The sequence below is a fragment of the Zea mays genome, chromosome 8 (assembly GCF_902167145.1).
Source record: "Zea mays cultivar B73 chromosome 8, Zm-B73-REFERENCE-NAM-5.0, whole genome shotgun sequence".
Lineage (NCBI taxonomy): Eukaryota > Viridiplantae > Streptophyta > Magnoliopsida > Poales > Poaceae > Zea > Zea mays.
The window spans coordinates 80,635,127-80,655,038 of NC_050103.1; the positions used below are offsets into that span (position 1 = coordinate 80,635,127).

The 19,912-nt window shown below is 55.4% G+C and overlaps 2 protein-coding genes across 2 annotated transcripts; one reads left to right on the plus strand and one right to left on the minus strand.

The window, feature by feature from the left end:
- Positions 1-7,484: 7,484 nt before the first annotated feature.
- On the plus strand, positions 7,485-10,677 carry LOC100285500 (uncharacterized). The gene is made up of 4 exons (NM_001369854.1): positions 7,485-7,830; positions 9,193-9,744; positions 10,082-10,219; positions 10,312-10,677. The coding sequence occupies exons 1-4, from the start codon at positions 7,672-7,674 to the stop codon at positions 10,405-10,407; spliced, it is 945 nt and encodes a 314-aa protein (NP_001356783.1). The 5' UTR covers positions 7,485-7,671; the 3' UTR covers positions 10,408-10,677.
- A 359-nt stretch (positions 10,678-11,036) lies between these two features.
- Positions 11,037-14,053, minus strand: LOC100283650 (uncharacterized). The gene is made up of 7 exons (NM_001369887.1): positions 13,814-14,053; positions 13,424-13,564; positions 13,209-13,246; positions 12,824-12,874; positions 11,833-12,000; positions 11,632-11,744; positions 11,037-11,513 (listed from the first exon to the last, which is right to left on the minus strand). The coding sequence occupies exons 1-7, from the start codon at positions 13,893-13,895 to the stop codon at positions 11,390-11,392; spliced, it is 717 nt and encodes a 238-aa protein (NP_001356816.1). The 5' UTR covers positions 13,896-14,053; the 3' UTR covers positions 11,037-11,389.
- Between the last annotated feature and the right edge of the window lie 5,859 nt (positions 14,054-19,912).

Below are 19,912 nucleotides of genomic sequence, written 5' to 3' on the forward strand. Positions count from 1 at the left end.
CTATGCGAAGCAGACCCACCTGCCTGCTCAGGCTCTGCAGACGATACCCATCACCTGGCCCTTTGCTGTGTGGGGTCTGGACCTCGTCGGCCCCTTGCAGAAGGCGCCCGGGGGCTACACGCACCTGCTGGTCGCCATCGACAAATTCTCCAAGTGGGTCGAGGTCCGACCTCTGAACAGCATCAGGTCCGAGCAGGCGGTGGCGTTCTTCACCAACATCATCCATCGCTTCAGGGTCCCGAACTCCATCATCACCGACAACGGTACCCAGTTCACCGGCAGAAAATTCTTGGATTTCTGCGAGGATCACCACATCCGGGTGGACTGGGCTGTCGTGGCTCATCCCATGTCGAATGGGCAAGTAGAGTGTGCCAACGGCATGATTCTACAAGGGCTCAAGCCTCGGATCTAAAACGATCTCAACAAGTTCGGCAAGCGGTGGATGAAGGAACTCCCCTCGGTGGTCTGGAGCCTGAGGACAACGCCGAGCCGAGCCACGGGTTTCACGCCGTTCTTCTTGGTCTACGGGGCCGAGGCCGTCTTGCCCACTGACCTGGAATACGGCTCCCCGAGGACGAGGGCCTATGACGATCAAAGCAACCAAGCTAGCCGAGAAGACTCGCTGGACCAGCTGGAAGATGCTCGGGACAAGGCCTTACTACACTCGGCGCGGTACCAGCAGTCCCTGCGACGCTACCACGCCCGAGGGGTCCGGCCCCGAGACCTCCAGGTGGGCGACCTGGTGCTTCGACTGCGGCAAGACGCCCGAGGGAGGCACAGGCTCACGCCCCCCTGGGAGGGGCCATTCGTCATCACCAAAGTTCTGAAGCCCGGAACGTACAAGCTGGCCAACAGCCAAGGCGAGGTCTACGGCAACGCTTGGAACATCCAACAGCTACGTCGCTTCTACCCTTAAGATGTTTTCAAGTTATTCATATACCTCGCACCCACGCAAAGTTTAGTCATCAAGGAAGGGTCGGCCTCGCCTCGGCAAAGCCCGACCCTCCCTCGGGGGCTAAAAGGGGAGGAACGCCCTCTGCGTTGAAATTTTCCTCGAAAAAAAGATCTCTTCTTCCAGAATATCTTTCGTGCTTTTTGACTACTTCGAAAAGTGGATCTTGAAAACGACGGAGTACACGTAAGCAGCCAAGGCTGACCGAGCCGAGGGACTCCTACGCCTCCGGGATACGGATACCTCACTCATCACCTTCTGCGAGAAGTAACTCGCGTTCGGATAAAGTGACTCCGCGGACCGAACAAGTCTTTACGTTCGGAAGCTCTTCTGCCGAAGCGATCCTTCGAGCCTTCTCGACTGAGTCGGTGACAGGGCCTCATGGACGGGTAAAGGTGCGCGTAAGCGGCAAGGCCGACCGAGCCGAGGGACTCCTACGCCTCCGGGATACGGATACCTCACTCGTCACCTTCCGCGAGAAGCAACTCTCGCCCGCACAAACATCCCTGTTACCGACAAAAAAAGTCCAGATACTCGAAACAAGAGGAAAGGAGACGCAGCTTTACAACACAGCGAGGGTGTGTATTCTGGCCTCGGCGACCGCAGAAGGCACATGCTACAAGACACTCTGATCCTGCAGGCTTGGGTCTTGGCGCTGGAAGGGGGCAGCAGCACCCTCGGCATCGACGACATCTTCGGCGAGATCCGACCTAGCCTCGGACGGCGACGCGGTCTGAGGATCTCCGCTCTGGAGGACGACGTCAGCATCACGCCCGGGCAATCGCTGCCAGGGACTTCTCCGGGAATCCGGCCCGAGCAGGCAGCTCAGCCGGTTACCCCTGGGGCCTCGGCCAACCATCTTCCAAGGGCACCAGCCCGACCCGAGGCCTCGGCTGATCGACTCCGGCATCGGTCCCGCTGACGGACAACCCAGCTAGGCTCTGGCCAACCAGGTTTCATTTTTCAAGCCAACTCCGCCTCTGTTCATGCTGATACCGCTACCCCTGGCCTCGGCTCGTCGAAGAGCGGCCAAGGGGTCCCTTTAACTAAGCTAGAGGAGCCTCAGACAACAAGGCCGACCGAGTCGAGGGACTCCTACGCCTCCGTGATACGGATACCTCACTCGTCACCTTGACACGGGGCGACTCATGCTTGGTGAAGCGGTTCAGATAATCAACAGGCGAGTCTTAGTGCTCGAAAATGAGGAAAAACACGGCTCCGTGCCAAAATTACATACATGTTCAGGCCCCGAAAGCCATAATGAACAAAACACTGGCATTCAAGATGCCATCACAAACGGAACATCGGTTCCGTCCCCGCGGGTACGGACAACCTCCGCACCGGGGAGCCTACGGAGCGACGAGCTCTGGGCGAATCACCAGCAAACGCGGGTCGCTCCAAAGCGCTCCGGCAGATCCTCGCTGCCGTCCTCGCCACGAATGCGAGGAAGAGGGCAGAATGTTGCATCCTAGCCGGGCAGCAACAGTTCGCCTTCCCCGGCATGGCTGGAGGACGTCTCCGCCGCAGGGTTGGAGGGCGATTGCCACCACCAGAAGCTGGAAGAAGAGGTGGCCCGCCGGCCCGCACAGGAGGTTGAGCCCCGGCTTGCCTCGCTCCCCGCCCCAGCGAGGATGGCGAACACCCTCAACACTGAGGGCGGGATTGGGATCACAGCCCGGTTTGCCTCCCCCCATCCAGGAGCTGGAGGTCACTGTCTTGGGCGACCACCAGCGGAGGGGAGCAACCGGGCTGTGTGATGAAAATCCTTGAAGCCGAACGATGGCTGAAAGGTACCAACTCCCACGGAGTTGCGTTCCTCCAATGATAAGGTGAAAAGACGGCGGGCATCCCCCATCCGGGGGCTTGGAAGGTGGAAAGACGCGATGCATAAGGAAGGGAGAAGACATGGTCGCCTTCCGAAAGGGATCGCCCTCCTTTTAAAGGCCACTCTCCCTGCTTGCGCCTCCAACCGTCACGGGCTGAGTCTTCTCCAACACGCTCCAAGGTCCTCCCCTGCGGCGCGGGGGCTGGGTCCCACATGTCATGCAAACCGGCTCGGAGCAGAAGAAGCCAAACCGCCGCGCGTGGTGCACACAACTGCCCAGCGGTTACAAGTGACCCTCCACTTTTGCCCAAACCAACGGGCGAAAGAGGCGGGCAGCCATGCACGCGGCATGCAACCGCACCAAGTGGACGCGCTTCTCCGACCCCCGACACGCCAGCGTGGAGGCCCAGGCCCACGCGTCACGCAACCGGCGCGCCGGATGCTGCATGCAAGCAACTGCACCGCCACTTGCGCCACCACCGCGCCTCCTCGATTGCGGAACCAGTACCGCGACTCGAGGCGACCCAGCGCACGACCCAGCGGCGCTAGCCTGACGCGGCGGTCAACACGGCCAAAAGTGGGCCGGCAGTAATGGCGGTGGCAGGCGGGCGGGAGCAGCGGTCACGTCGTCAGCCAAGCTCACGTCCCATCCGGGGGCAGCAAGAGAACCCCCCTCTTACGGCGTGAAGACGACGCGCCCGTGGTCCGTTCCTCGAACGGCTCGCGCACGCGCAACGGCCGCCCCGCCAACCACTCGCCCCGTCGCATTAACTCCGCGGCAGGACAGGCGGCGCTCCTGGCAGGAAAAGCGAGCGACGCTTCGCCTTCGCCGAAATAACCGCGCCAAAAAAGGTACGCTGCGTCGTTCGATTTCGTATCCTTTTCGTTTTTTCCTCTTTCTCTCTCTTGCAACAGGGACCGGGAAAGAGGGATACCCCGAAAAGGATCCTTCCCCGTGAAGGAACCAGGCTCCGAGCCTCCTTACTGATCAGAGGTTCGAAGGCTGGCCCCCCGAAGGGTTCAACAGCCGCCTCAGATCGCGTGGGCCCTACACCCACCACTGGTCAGAGGTTCGAAGGCCGGCCCCCCGAAGGGTTCCACGGCCACCTCAGGCTACCCGGGCTCCGCCCATTACTGATCAGGGGTTCGAAGGCTGGCCCCCGAAGGGTTCACAGTCGCCTCAGACACCGAGCGAGGGATGACCAGGGGTACGTTCGATACATAACCGAGGCTCGGGCTGCGCTCCTGAGGTACCCTAGGACATTTCCGAGACCAGCGGGAGCGATCTTGTAACGGAATCCCATCGGAGGGAGGCATCGAGCCCCAGACCCCGTCGCCAGGGGACCGGGTCCGGCAGATCACCCGCAGGTACTTTTGGGCGTGCCTCTGGGCCCCTAGCCGACCCCTAACGAACGGGGCACGGACATCCACTCGGATTACCCGCTTGCAGCTCACCGGAGACACCATGTTCGGCGCCCATCGAGGGTAACATGGCGCTTTCCCCCCCTCCTCCTTGCGGAAAGGCGACGTAGGGGCGTATGTAAAAAAGCCGAGTCTGTCCCTGATTGCCCTCTCGCCCTGTGCAGAGGCTCGGGGGCTGCTCTCGCAAACCCGGCTCCGGCCAAACCGTTGACAGCGTCAACATACCAGCCCGAGAACTTGGGCCCCGACCGTACACCCGGGCTACGGCCAGTTCGCATGAGGGAACAACCAGACCAGCCGAAGCGTTACGCAAGGCATTAAGACCTCGAAGGAGTGAAACCACTCCTCCGAGGCCTCGGGAGCTACACCCGGCGGGTGCGCTCGCGCGCACCCACCGGAACAAAATGCAACCGAGAAAGGCTGGTCCCCTTGCAAAAAAGTGCGATGAAAGCCTCCAAGCGAGTGTTAACACTCCCTTCGAGGCTCGGGGGCTACTGTCGGGGACCATAATTAGGGGTACCCTCAAGACTCCTAATTCTCAGCTGGTAACCCCCATCAGCATAAAGCTGCAAAGGCCTGATGGGTGCGATTAAGTCAGGGATCAGTCCATTCGAGCGACTCGATCACGCCTCGCCCGAGCCTAGCCTCGGACAAGGGCAGCCGACCCCAGAGGGTTTCCGTCTCGCCCGAGGCCCCCCTCCAACGGCAGACACATCTCCGGCTCGCCCGAGGCCCTGCCTTCGCTAAGAAGCAACCCTGACTAAATCGCCGCACCGACCGACCGAATCACAGGGGCATTTAATGCAAAGGTGGCCTGACATCTTTATCCTGACGCGCGCCCTCCGGCAGAGCCGAAGTGACCGCCGTCACTTCGCCGCTCCACTGACCGGTCTGACAGAAGGACAGCGCCGCCTGCGCCACTCCGACTACAGTGCCACTCGACAGAGTGAGACTGACAGGCAGTCAGGCCCTGCCGAAGGCACCATAGGAAGCTTCGCTCCGTCCGACCCAGGGCTCGGACTCGGGCTAAGTCCCGGAAGACAACGAACTCCGCTCCGCCCGACCCAGGGCTCGGACTCGGGCTAAGACCCGGAAGACGGCGAACTCCGCTCCGCCCGACCCAGGGCTCGGACTCGGGCTAAGTCCCGGAAGACGGCGAACTTCGCTCCGCCCGACCCCAGGGTTCGGACTCCGCCCTGGCCTCTGCCGACGACCTCCGCCTCGCCCGACCCAGGGGCTCGGACTCGGCCTCGGCCATGGAAGACAGACTCGACCTCGGCTTCGGAGGAGCCTCCACATCGCCCAGCCTAGGGCGCAGGCCAGCCACGTCAACGGGAAGCGCCATCATCACCCTACCCCAAGCTGACTCGGGCCACAGGGAACAAGACCGGTGTCCCATCTGGCCAGCTCCGCCAGATAGGCAATGATGGCGCCCCGCACGCTCTGTGACGACGGCGGCTCCCAGCTCTCTTACGGAAGCAGGTGGACGTCAGCAAGGACTCGACCGCTCCAACAGCTGTCCCTTCGCCAGGCACCGTCGCTCCTCCGACGGCCACGACATCACACCAGCAGGGTGCCAAGATCTCTCCGGCTGCCACATTGGCATGTACTTAGGGCGTCAGCTCTCCCCCGCTAGACACGTAGCACTCTGCTACACCCCCATTGTACACCTGGATCCTCTCCTTACGCCTATAAAAGGAAGGACCAGGGCCCTCCTAGAGGGGGTTGGCCGCGCGGGGACGAGGACGGGACAGGCGCTCTCTTGAGGCCGCTCGCTTCCCTCTCCCGCGTGAACGCTTGTAACCCCCTACTGCAAGCGCACCCGACCTGGGCGCGGGACGAACACGAAGGCCACGGGATTCCCACCTCTCTCACGCCGGACTCCGGCCGCCTCGCTCCTTTCCCCCCTTTGTGCTCGCCCACGCGCTCGACCCATCTGGGCTGGGGCACGCGGCACTCACTCGTCGGCCTGAGTGACCCCCGGTCTCGAAACGCCGACAATATCTTTGGCTGAAGATAACAAACCGCATGCAGGCCGGCCGGTGTAGTGTATCAGCAGAAGGTCAAATAGCTAGGCCTCTAGCTCGTTGACACAACCAGTAAGCAAGCGGCCGTCAAATGCAAGAAGAACTCAGAACAATTCTGAACCCCTGCGCCTGCTTCTCACGAGAGGGAAGAACCGAATATTTAGTTATTTACTTAATTATTTAAAGGAGAATAATGTAACTTATTTGGTGAAGAAAGAAAGCAATAATGGTCAACGAAAACTGCATGAATGGCTGGCTGGTTTTGCATCAATGAATGAATGAATGAATGAAAACTAGCTAAGGTAGCCTGAACCCTGAAATTCACAGCATGCATCCATCCTTTCCTGCACTGCATGCTTGGATCATCGTTTTATGCATGCATGCATGCATGGGTATATATACTATAATATAATAGGGGATTAATTATTAAGTGCAGCTAGGGGAGTTACTGTAGGGTGCTGGGTCACTTAATTGCTCATGATTGTGTTGTGCAGCTCGCGACGCATGCAACTCATCAATTGGATTCTCTCATCTCGTTGCAAGCGGGAATGCAATGCAGTCCAGTGAATGGTCCCAGCTGAAGCTATAGCTGCTGCTGCTGGGGAGTGGAGAGTGAGTGAGTGGGAATCTTCTGCAGCTTCTGCTTCTTCTGCTTGCTTGTGTACAAATAAAAATCCCAACTTCAACTTGTCATGGCCTCCTTTTCAGACTTGTTATTATACCTGACGTCCTCGTTGGTGCCTGGGTCACATCACACCACCAACGGGGTGCCATATTGTGTAAAAGAAATTTACAGTCACTTATTAGCTTGCTAAGATTGTTGACAAAATATATAGTATTTCTTTGGAAAAAAAAAACAGCAGCAAAAGTAACTGACAGAAACAGGTTGGCAATTAGCTAGCAAGCTGCTGCTGCTGATCATCTGGGAGTTCTTTTACGGCCTCGTCGACATGCAACCGCGATCGACGAGAGGTCCGTCCACCACCAATTCCATTCTTCTTCTCTTCTCATCTCTAGCACTAGCACAAAGATTGCATTGCATTGCATTGCAGCTGTGCGAGAGTTACTGTTGGTGGTGGGGTCCACGACGGCGACGTCCCAGGCCCACCACGCTTTTGTCCCATTCTCCCTTTTTATTTTATTTTCTTTTTCTTTTCTTTTCTTGTTGGTTTCGTCTTCCTCCTGCGGCCGTCCTGCTCCTGCTAGTGCTGGCTATAAACCCCCCACGGCCCACTCGGGCTCTTCACTCTTCCGATCCCGACGAGGTAAAAACACCGTCGCTCACCACCAACACAACGCCAACCAACCTGCCCCCTCACCCCCGCTGGCCGCTGCTTAACAAACCGCCGCCACAGGACAAGACAAACTTATTACAGCTCCACCTCAGTGCTGCAGAGACTGAGGGCCAGCCAAACCGCTCACCGCACACGCGGAATTCAAGCAGCATGTACGCCGACGCCGGGTTCGCCTTCGCCTTCGCCGCCGCCTACTCCCCCACCCTCACTTCCTCGCAGCCCCAGCCGCCGCCGCCGCCGTTCGACTACGCCTTCTCCTCCGAGCCACCCCTCCTCTCCATGCCCGCCATGGACCACGACGCCTACCTGGTGAGCATAGCAACACATCTGCTCTGCTTGCTGCCTCTTGCTTGATTGCGGTTCCATCCATTTCCATCCGAATACACTCTACAAAGTTGCTGCTGTTTCTTCGCTGCTCCCCCTACCCACAGATGAACTCGCTCGCTAGCTAGGGTTTTCTCTCTGTTTCGTGCAATTAGTAGGGATCTCTGTTTCCACGAATTTCCAAATCAGAGCACTCTTTTGTGGATGGACAAATTTCTGATGACTAGAGTTGCTAGCTAGCTGGCTGGCTGTTTATGCGCCGTCGCAGTCGCCGCCGCCGTCTCCCCACAATCGAAAAGAGAAGAAGAAGAAGAAGAAAATGTCGCTATCCTTCCTTTTTCGCCCCCACTCCCCGCTCTGGCTTCATATTCATCATATACTATATTTATTAATTATATATGTGCGTTTACTTAGTAATAAGAGTAATAGTAATACTACATGTGTGCACATGTCACCTACAAGTAGAAAAGACAACCCTTTGTTATCCCTGCAATCCATACCTGTATTTGCAATAACAGGTTCACACATCTTTTCTTTTCTTTTTCTTTTCTTTTTGCACAAATTAAGCATGGGTTATCTTTCTGCATAATCCATTTGCCTCTTCTATCCTACTAGTACTAAATAAAATAATAGAGTCCTCCACTTGATCACCTGATGAAAAATCCTTGTGCCCAAATAAACAATCATCCATTTCTTCTAAATAAAAAAACATAAGTGAATCACAACACTAGTAGTTCTTGCATGGCATTTCTGATTCTGCATCTTCGTATATCTATATCAATTTATTTATTTCTTCCGTCTACCATGAAATAGATTATTTTCTGAATAAGAATCGCTCGTGTTGGCTGCAACTTTTTCGGGGTGCTTTTCTGTTTTGAATCTTCTCCTTCTGACCTTCACACTGTTCAAGAGGGGAGGGGCCGAATTTGGTTCAGCCATCCAGTTCAGTTTTTGGCCTGGATTTCAATTGCTTTTTTCTTTACTGCTAATATGCCCGACCATGTCCACTAGTATATATGCTCGCAGAGCACGATGGGGACTTGATTGGCATGTGCGTCAGCCCATACTTGTTAATTACTATATCTGTTGAAAGGAGTTGTCTATTATCTGCAACTTCACACAGCAGGTCAATACAGACAAAACAAAAAAAAAACTAAACAAAGCATTGGCAATGGTGGCCTACCACAAAAATAATATTCTTAACAGACAATAAGATTATTTCAGTCTCTGTTCATCCTACTAACATTTTATTTAGACATATACCGCTACGCTTGTAATTACTATGGTGCTTATCATCTTCTAGCCCATTGGAAGTTTTCTTCTCATCTCTGTTTCGTTACTGCACAGGGGAACTTGGTACAGCCATCCATGGTATCAGAATATGACCTGGGAGGAGAAGGGGACCTGTTCAAAGCTCCAGAAGCCATCATCGAGGAACCGCTGCTCAGCCTCGATCCTGTCGCAGCTGCCTTTTCAATGATGGCTGGCAATGGAAGTGCTGTCATGGATCAAACTATTAAGGACGCAGGCATCGGCACCATCCAAAATGACCCCCTCCTGAGTGAGGTGCTGTACGAGTGCGAGAAGGAACTCATGGAGAAGTCCACAATCGAAGAGACAATTTCTGAACTTATGGATGTTAAGATTCCTATGCTGCAAGTTGAAGAAATCCCAAGCCAAGCTGAACAGGTTCTTATACAGAACCAGCAGCTCCCGGCCATGGAGAAAGAGAAGCAATCCGTTCCTGAATGCTCGCTCCAAAAAAGTGTTAGTTCTGGATGCCTCAACTCAGCAGATTGGATGAATGGACCTGCCAGGCCAAACTTTCTAGACTTCCAGGGGCTGGACTTTGAGGCAGCATTTGGGCTGAGGAGAGCTTACAGCGAAGGAGACATTCAGGTTTGAATGATAAGCATCTCCTTTTCTCCTGTACTGTTCTATTGTAACAAGGAAGTTGCTATCCTACTCGTCATGGGGAAAAGAACGCACTTACAGCGTAAAAGTCTTTTCTTTAACAAGGAAGTTGCGTTACCCTTTTTTTTTAGGTCATTACTTTAGCTGATCCATGCCTTCCTATTCTGCACAGTATTCTGTTTTCTTTCAAGTTGGCTGCTTTTGTATGCAAGACAAGATAGTGGTACATGTGTTGTCGCGATTCTGTGTTGAAGGCATGAATGTGAAAATCTGGTAGATGCTTATTAATTTGCTAGGCACTTAGCGTTTCCAATTTTGACAGAACCTTGGAGCCAACACGCCTCGACCAGCAGCAAATGTTTGTGTGACCATCAGTGACCTCAAGACCGAAGAAAGGAAGCAAAAGCTTTCCAGGTATAGGAAGAAGAAGATCAAGCGGAACTTTGGCAGGAAGATCAAGGTACTAGTTCTCGGCCACTGTAAACAAAAAAAAGTAAACCTCCACAGCTTGTATGCTTATTAACCTGATGCCGGGGGGTTGTTGATTTGCAGTACGCGTGCAGGAAGGCTCTGGCAGACAGCCAGCCAAGAGTGCGAGGGAGATTTGCCAAGATCGAAGAATGCGACCTGCTGAAGCCAAGCAAGTAGATCCAAGTATGCTTGGTTTTGGCTTCTAGCTAGGCGCCGCTCCATCGTCCTTACCTTGTGCGCTGGAGAGGCGCCGCGATGCCCGTCGGAATTCATTCAATTGACCTCTCCTGTTTCTCTCGGGCAGCATGCTGTGTAATAATAATCTCCTCCGGGCCCTTGGGTGCGAGTGAAGAGCTGAAAATTTGGTATGGTAGTCTAGCCCCCCTGTACTGTACAAAAGGCTTGAAGATGGTAATAAAACTCAGCTCCCCTCTTGCTTGCTTGGCATTTTTTTTAATGTTATCTGAATCTGACTGTTAGCATTGTGCTCCTGAACATGGATCATTGGGCAACAGGAGGAAAGGTAACAGAATATGATCATGGTTTCATATTGTCCTATCATGATGGCATTCTGTCCGTCAAATAATAATAATGTCTAATCCCACAGCTCTAGAATAATATGTACCCCCAAAAACAAGACCAAGCTATCATGATGGTATGGATATGGTGTAATATAGATCCAAAATCTCATCGCAAGTAATGTCTAATCACACAGCTCCAGAATAGCATCTACCCTCTCACGCAAAAACAAGATCCAAAATCAAGACCAAAAACAGACGGTGGGCCATCATGATGGTAGGGATATGTAGACAAATAGATCCAAAAACAAGAATAAAAACAGACGGTGGGCCATCATCATGGTAGGGATATCTAGAGAAATAGATCCAAAGAAACATCTGCATCGCCATCTTGGATTACATGACTCCAGTGACGGTGATATATAGTTTGATTTGAACATCGCGACTACTCAGTGCACGCTCTATATTTCACGGTATATTCCTTTCCTTTCCATCCTTCCTTGTGCCTTACTACACCTGAAGGTCACAATCCAACTCGAAGTGACGGTAGCGACTTTATTACATCCTTGTGCCTAGGTCTGTCGGCAATTATGTGAAAACCGAGATCAAAAGAAGGGAAAAAAAACAGATTGACTCTCTCGTTAATTCACCCCATAGATCCACTTCTCCGCATTGCTGGTGTAAGAGACCAGCTCCTTGGGTTCAAACCATAAAGCGATCTCATCCTTCGCTGTCTCTGGGCCATCACTTCCATGAATAATGTTTCTGGTGTTCAAGCGGTGGCATGTGAGTACAAAGGAATTCTAACTTGCAATAAGCTTGCATGATGCTATCGAAGAAACTCAAAACTAAAGTGTAGGATGAAAATAAAATGAAAGCATACCTTCCAACAACAATGGCAAGATCGCCCCTGATGGTTCCTGGTTCAGATTTCTGTGGGTCTGTGGCACCAATTAGTTTTCTCCCATACTTGATGACACCCTCTCCTTCCCAAACCTACAGAAATTGTCATGCCAACTTATGCACAATTCTCCTTTTGTTGATGTAAGAACACTTTCTGTAGGGACATGGCAGATGTTCTTACCATTGCAAGCACAGGGCCAGAGCTGAGAAAATCACACAACCCACTGAAGAAAGGCCTTTCCTTGAGATCATGGTAGTGCTTCTCAGCAAATTCTTTGGATGGAACAATCAGCTTGATGGCAACAAGCTTATAGCCTTTTCTCTCAAATCGGCTCATAATCTCAGAAATCTGAAGCGAAATGGTTCACATGTCAGCCTGCATATGACTAGAGGTGTACCATACAGCGATGAACAAGATTTCGTTTGGTGTCTTAAACCAGGCAATGTATTGGGCTAAAGAACCCAACTTCTGATACCAGTAAAATCAAAATTTGGGAACACGAAGACCTAAATAGATAGCACAGATTTCTCTTTTTTATAATATGTATGCAGGCTTCTGTCCTATGTATCCACATGGTTTGCAGCATAAAATAGTTGCTAAAGGATCTCAAGGTATATCATGTGGCAAGATCAGACACACACAAAAAAAAATGTCAACATGCAGAGTGTACTGTAGGTGAAGCGTGTTGAACGCAGCAGTGGGTTGATTTATATATATATATATATATATATAGCCAAAAAAAAGAACAGAAAAGAGCACAAGGTCTCAAAATTGTAAAGGAAAAAGTTTGTAGCCTATTGCAGCAGCATACATGCTAACCGAGTATATGAAAAGCAGTATGAAGCTAGTACTCCTTCCATTCCAAATTATAAGACATTTTGGCTTTTCTAGATGGTAGATTTTTGCTATGCACTTAGATGTACAATATGCCTTATAATTTGGAACATATGGAGTAGGTTACTAGGATCCAGAGTCGCATCTCAAGAAATTACAAATGATCACTATTATATGGCCAAGAACAGGACAGGACAGAACAGAGCACGAGGCCTCAAAAGCTGTAAAGAAAGAAAGTCTTAGCTACCAATTGTGGCAACACACATGCATACTGGTTATTAGGATCCATAATTGCATCTGAAGAAACTATGGTGTTGTGACAGTTGCTAGTACTGACCAGGCCTCTTTGGACGCCATCAGGCTTGATGGCAATGAAGGTGCGCTCCATCTGGAATTACAGCAGAGGAGTGTTAGACTGTTAGTAAGCTTGACAAAAGGGGAAAAATCACCTGACATTAGCTCTACACAGGCATGCTAACTGGACATGGAAAAGGCGGGGCATTCTGTAATTAGGATGCCAAAATTACATGGGAGGAGCCCAGAGCCCACTCAATCAGTTTGAGTTGGCCTACCCCGCCTAACATATAGGCAGCATGGTGATTGGTGAAGCAGTGATTTTAGAGAGAGAGGGGGTGGCCATTGCTCCGGTATTATTGGACCACACGGACCCAACAGAATGCAAGGGAAAAAACAGAAGAGACAAGAGAATTAGGGTAGGGTACCTCTGCAGCATGAGCCTCCTGGTCCTGGAGCATGTAAACTACACGCGGAGAGGACAGACAGGGAATTATTTGTCAGAGGGAAAATCGTAACATTCGAATGAACATAAGCATATCGGATCTGAGTGACTGCGGTAAGATCCGAATCGGAGCGATTACTGTTAGATCAGAGTGGTGGGGGGTGGGTCGAATCGGATCGACGACGAGTGCGTACGGACCTGCAGCTGGGACTGCGGCGGCGATGGCTCCCCACCCCGACGCGGCATGGTGGGATCCCTGCTTGTGGTAGGATAAGTAGGCGGTGGGGAGGGTCTTCCTGCCAAAGTTGGTGAGCGTGGCGAGCGCGGCGGTGCGGCCCTCTGCACATCACACATCACATCAAAGACGGATTTTTTTATAACTAATAACTATATCTCCCGCTCCTAGTTAGGAAAAAAAACTGAAACCTTTGAACAATCAATCAATCAGAAACTCCCCCCTCCCGGCGTGATTCGGATTGGAAATTGTGGGAATACTAGCGTAGGAATGAATTAGATTGCATGGCATTGCACAGGAATCCAAGGGTTGGCCCAAGGACCACCCAAGGAATAGTCAGTGAATATACATACCGGCGGCGAGGACGGAGCGGTGAGAAGCGGAGAGGACGAGGGACCTGGCGGCCTGGAAGAGCTTCTTGGAGGCGGCGCTCATGGCTAGGGTTCCTTTGGACTGGGCTAGAGGATGGCGATGGATGGATGGGCGCCGTGCCGGTGCGGTCGCTCGCTGACGCTCACTTCGACTGATGATGTGCGCTGGGTGCTTCCAATTAATTAGGCACGCGGAGGGATGGCGTGGCCACGCGTTAGCCGCTGCGGCCGGAAAAGCACGCGATGCGATTCCTCGATGGGTGGACGAAATCTCGCTAAATCGCTTGGCCTGAGGGAAAAAATCTGGCTGTATAGAAAATCTGAGTATTATTAGGATTACGTGCGGATGAAGATAAATGTGTCCATAGGACTCAGGATCTAGAAAGTGACGGATTCTTACTATTGCAACGACTCAACCTATTATGTGTTTATGTTGATTTTGAATGGTTTTACCCAAACAAATTTAATAGAAGCTGACTGAAAAGCTAAGCGTTTGCCAGTCCGCAACAACTTTTGGTGGCCAGAAGCTCCAAAAAGCTGAAACAAACAGCGCTTATTAACGAGACTCGATTCGACTCGTTTTAGTTTTATAGCGAGCCAAGCTAATATTTCAGTTCGATTTTCTAATACACAAGTTTATGTAGTCGTTGGTGTCGTCTTATCTCCTCGTAGTCTTGTATTCTCGTAGTTATGATCTATGATATGGACATGTGTGGATGTGTGATGTACTTAAACATTTGCATTATTATATGACTACGTACCTACATTGCATATTTAATATTTGATTATTGGATATGGTTTTGTAAACTTTGTTTTATCAATATTTGATTATTGGATATGGTTTTGTAAACTTTGTTTTATCGCAGCATATGATGTTAGTGTTGTACTGTCGGGGACCATAATTAGGGGTACCCTCAAAACTCCTAATTCTCAGCTGGTAACCCCCATCAGCATAAAGCTGCAAAGGCCTGATGGGTGCGATTAAGTCAGGGATCAGTCCATTCGAGCGACTCGATCACGCCTCGGACAAGGGCAGCCGACCCCAGAGGGTTTCCGTCTCGCCCGAGGCCCCCCTCCAACGGCAGACACATCTCCGGCTCGTCCGAGGCCCTGCCTTCGCTAAGAAGCAACCCTGACTAAATCGCCGCGCCGACCGACCGAATCGCAGGAGCATTTGATACAAAGGTGGCCTGACATCTTTATCCTGACGCGCGCCCTCCGGCAGAGCCGAAGTGACCGCCGTCACTTCGCCGCTCCACTGACCGGTCTGACAGAAGGACAGCGCCGCCTGCGCCACTCCGACTACAGTGCCACTCGACAGAGTGAGACTGACAGGCAGTCAGGCCCTGCCGAAGGCACCATAGGAAGCTCCGCTCCGCCCGACCCAGGGCTCGGACTCGGGCTAAGTCCCGGAAGACGACGAACTCCGCTCCGCCCGACCCAGGGCTCGGACTCGGGCTAAGACCCGGAAGACGGCGAACTCCGCTCCGCCCGACCCAGGGCTCGGACTCGGGCTAAGTCCCGGAAGACGGCGAACTCCGCTCCGCCCGACCCAGGGCTCGGACTCGGGCTAAGACCCGGAAGACGGCGAACTCTACTCCGCCCGACCCAGGGCTCGGACTCGGGCTCAGCCCCAGAAGACGACGAACTTCGCTCCGCCCGACCCCAGGGCTCGGACTCCGCCCTGGCCTCTGCCGACGACCTCCGCCTCGCCCGACCCAGGGGCTCGGACTCGGCCTCGGCCATGGAAGACAGACTCGACCTCGGCTTCGGAGGAGCCTCCACATCGCCCAGCCTAGGGCGCAGGCCAGCCACGTCAACGGGAAGCGCCATCATCACCCTAACCCAAGCTGACTCGGGCCGCAGGGAACAAGACCGGTGTCCCATCTGGCCAGCTCCGCCAGATAGGCAATGATGGCGCCCCGCACGCTCTGTGACGACGGCGACTCTCAGCTCTCTTACGGAAGCAGGTGGACGTCGGCAAGGACTCGACCGCTCCAACAGTTGTCCCTCCGCCAGGCACCGTCGCTCCTCCGACGGCCACGACATCACACCAGCAGGGTGCCAAGATCTCTCCGGCTGCCACATTGGCATGTACTTAGGGCGTCAGCTCTCCCCCGCTAGACACGTAGCACTCTGCTACACCCCCATTGTACACCTGGATCCTCTCCTTACGCCTATAAAAGGAAGGACCAGGGCCCTCCTAGAGAAGGTTGGCCGCGCGGGGACGAGGACGGGACAGGCGCTCTCTTGGGGCCGCTCGCTTCCCTCTCCCGCGTGGACGCTTGTAACCCCCTACTGCAAGCGCACCCGACCTGGGCGCGGGACGAACACGAAGGCCGCGGGATTCCCACCTCTCTCACGCCGGACTCCGGCCGCCTCGCTCTCTCCCCCCTTTGTGCTCGCCCACGCGCTCGACCCATCTGGGCTGGGGCACGCGGCACTCACTCGTCGGCCTGAGGGACCCCCGGTCTCGAAACGCCGACAGTTGGCGCGCCAGGTAGGGGCCTGCTGCGTGTTGACGAACAGCTTCCCGTCAAGCTCCAGATGGGCAGTCTCCAGCAACCTCTCCAACCCGGGACGGTGCTCTGTTTCGGGAGCCTTGAGTTCATGTCCTTCGACGGCAGCTACGACATGATACTCCTTCCACTGCCGCGCGACAACGACAATGGCGGCCGACAGCCCGCCCTCCGGCGGCGGAATCGACGACGTCTTCCCCGCGTGGTGGAAGAACGACTTTCGAGCTCGCCCCGTCCTCTCCCCCGCCAACGGAGGAGGAGGCGGGGCAACCAAGGCCAAGCAGGAGGTCGCGCCTCGTCGGCTGTCGAGCGAGTCGACGTCCCTAGCGCCCCAACGGGGGGCGCGTCGGGTGTCAACCTCGCGTTTGAGACGAAGGCGAGCGCCGTCTCCCCGCGACACGCCAAACCCGAGCAAGTGGACGACGCCAGCGCGCTTGTGAAAAGCTTGCATGACGTCGCCCTCGTACCTGAGGCGACGGTGCAGTCAGTCCTCGACGTGACTTCATCGCCGCTTGACGACCAAAAGGTACCGACCGATTCCCATCCTACGTCATTTGGACTCAGCCTCAACCCGCCTAGCGACCTTGCTTTGGTGGGCGCTCTCGTAGAGGCGAGTTCAAACCCTCTGGGGTTTCGCATGCGGTCGCCTTGGGACCGGTTGACGGACGTCTCGACCTACGGGCCCTCTGGGTCCGAGGAAGACGACGATCCCAACATCTGTTGGGATTTCTCTGGATTTGGCAACCCCAGTGCCATGCGGGACTTCATGACCGCATGCGACTATTGCCTCTTCGACTGTTCCGACGGTAGCCGCAGCCTCGACGACGAGGACTGCGGCCCAAGCCGCGAATGTTTCCACGTCGAGCTAGGGGGTCCCTCCGAAGGCAATCATCTCGGCATGCCGGAGGACGGCGACCTCCCTAGGCCGGTGCCTCGCGCTGACATCCCGCGGGAGCTAGCTGTGGTCCCCGTTCCGGCGGGGGGTTACGACCCACAGCTCGAGCAAGTCCGCGGGGCGCAGGCCAGGCTCGACGAGGGAGCAGGAGCGCTTGAGCCGATCCGCCGGGACGTCGGGCAGGTATGGGCGAGCCAACCCCCGGACGGAGAAATACGTCACCTGCCCCAGGGTCTCCAGCACCGCGTCGCCGATGACGTCAGGGTCAGGCCGCCGCCCGCATCCAGTGGGGTCGGTCAGAACCTGGCTGCAGCAGCGATGCTCCTCCGCGCGATGCCAAAGCCATCAACCACCGAGGGTCGGCGAATCCAGGGGGAGCTCAAGAATCTCCTGGAAGGCGCCGCGGTCCGACGGGCCGAGAGCACTGCCTCCCGAAGGCAAGGATACCCCTCGGAACCTCATGCCGCGACTTCCCGATTCATGCGGGAAGCCTCGGTCTACACCGGGCGCATGCGCAACACCGCGCCTGCGGCCCCGGGCCGCCTCGGCAACAAGCACCATCATCGCGACCGTCGGGCTCACCTCGACGAAAGGGTGCGCCGAGGCTATCACCCCAGGCGTGGGGGGCGCTACGATAGCGGGGAGGATCGGAGTCCCTCGCTCGAACCACCCGGTCCGCAGGCCTTCAGCCGGGCCATCCGACGGGCGCCGTTCCCGACCCGGTTCCGACCCCCGACTACTATCACAAAGTACTCGGGGGAGACGAGACCGGAACTGTGGCTCGCGGACTACCGCCTGGCCTGCCAACTAGGTGGAACGGACGACGACAACCTCATCATCCGCAACCTCCCCCTGTTCCTCTCCGACACCGCTCGCGCCTGGTTGGAGCACCTGCCTCCGGGGCAGATCTCCAACTGGGATGACTTGGTTCAAGCCTTCGCCGGAAATTTCCAGGGCACGTACGTGCGCCCGGGGAATTCCTGGGACCTCCGAAGCTGCCGGCAGCAGCCGGGAGAGTCTCTCCGGGACTACATCCGGTGATTCTCGAAGCAGCGCACCGAGCTGCCCAACATCACCGACTCGGATGTCATCGGCGCGTTCCTTGCCAGCACCACCTGCCGCGACCTGGTGAGCAAGTTGGGTCGCAAGACCCCCACCAGGGCGAGCGAGCTGATGGACATCGCCACCAAGTTCGCCTCTGGCCAGGAGGCGGTCGAGGCTATCTTCCGAAAGGACAAGCAGCCCCAGGGCCGTCCATCGGAAGATGCTCCCGAGGCGTCTACTCCGCGCGGCGCCAAGAAGAAAGGCAAGAAGAAGTCGCAAGCGAAACGCGACGCCGCCGACGCGGACCTTGTTGCCGCCGCCGAGTACAAGAACCCTCGGAAGCCCCCCGGAGGTGCCAACCTCTTCGACAAGATGCTCAAAGAGCCGTGCCCCTATCATCAGGGGCCCGTCAAGCACACCCTGGAGGAGTGCGTCATGCTTCGGCGCCACTTCCACAGGGCCGGGCCACCCGCGGAGGGTGGCAGGGCCCGCGACGACGACAAGAAGAAAGATCACCAAGCAGGAGAGTTCCCCGAGGTCCGCGACTGCTTCATGATCTATGGCGGGCATGCGGCGAATGCCTCGGCTCGGCATCGCAAGCAAGAGCGCCGGGAGGTCTGCTCGGTGAAGGTGGCGGCGCTAGTCTACCTAGACTGGTCCGACAAGCCCATCACCTTCGACCAAGCCGATCACCCCGACCACGTGCCGAGCCCGGGGAAATACCCGCTCGTCGTCGACCCCGTCGTCGGCAACGTCAGGCTCACCAAGGTCCTTATGGACGGGGGCAGCAGCCTCAACATCATCTACGCCGAGACCCTCGGGCTCCTGCGCGTCGATCTGTCCTCCGTCCGAGCAGGCGCTGCGCCCTTCCACGGGATCATTCCCGGGAAGCGCGTCCAGCCCCTCGGACGACTTGACCTCCCCGTCTGCTTTGGAACTCCCTCCAACTTCCGAAGGGAGACCCTGACGTTCGAGGTGGTCGGGTTCCGAGGAAGCTACCACGTGGTACTGGGGAGGCCATGCTACGCGAAGTTCATGGCCGTCCCCAACTACACCTACTTGAAGCTCAAGATGCCGGGCCCCAACGGGGTCATCACCGTCGGCCCCACGTACAAACACGCGTTCGAATGCGACGTGGAGTGCGTGGAGTACGCCGAGGCCCTCGCCGAGTCCGAGGCCCTCATCGCCGACCTGGAAAGCCTCTCCAAAGAGGTGCCAGATGTGAAGCGTCATGCCGGCAACTTCGAGCCAGCGGAGACGGTTAAGGCCGTCCCCCTCGACCCCAGTGGCGACACCTCCAAGCAGATCCGGATCGGTTCCGGGCTCGACCCCAAATAGGAAGCAGTGCTCGTCGACTTTCTCCGCGCGAACGCCGACGTCTTCGCGTGGAGTCCCTCGGACATGCCCGGCATATCGAGGGATGTCGCCGAGCACTCGCTGGATATTCGGGCCGGAGCCCGACCCGTCAAGCAGCCTCTGCGCCGATTCGACGAGGAGAAGCGCAGAGCGATAGGCGAGGAAATCCACAAGCTAATGGCGGCAGGGTTCATCAAAGAGGTATTCCATCCCGAATGGCTTGCCAACCCTGTGCTTGTGAGAAAGAAAGGGGGGAAATGGCGGATG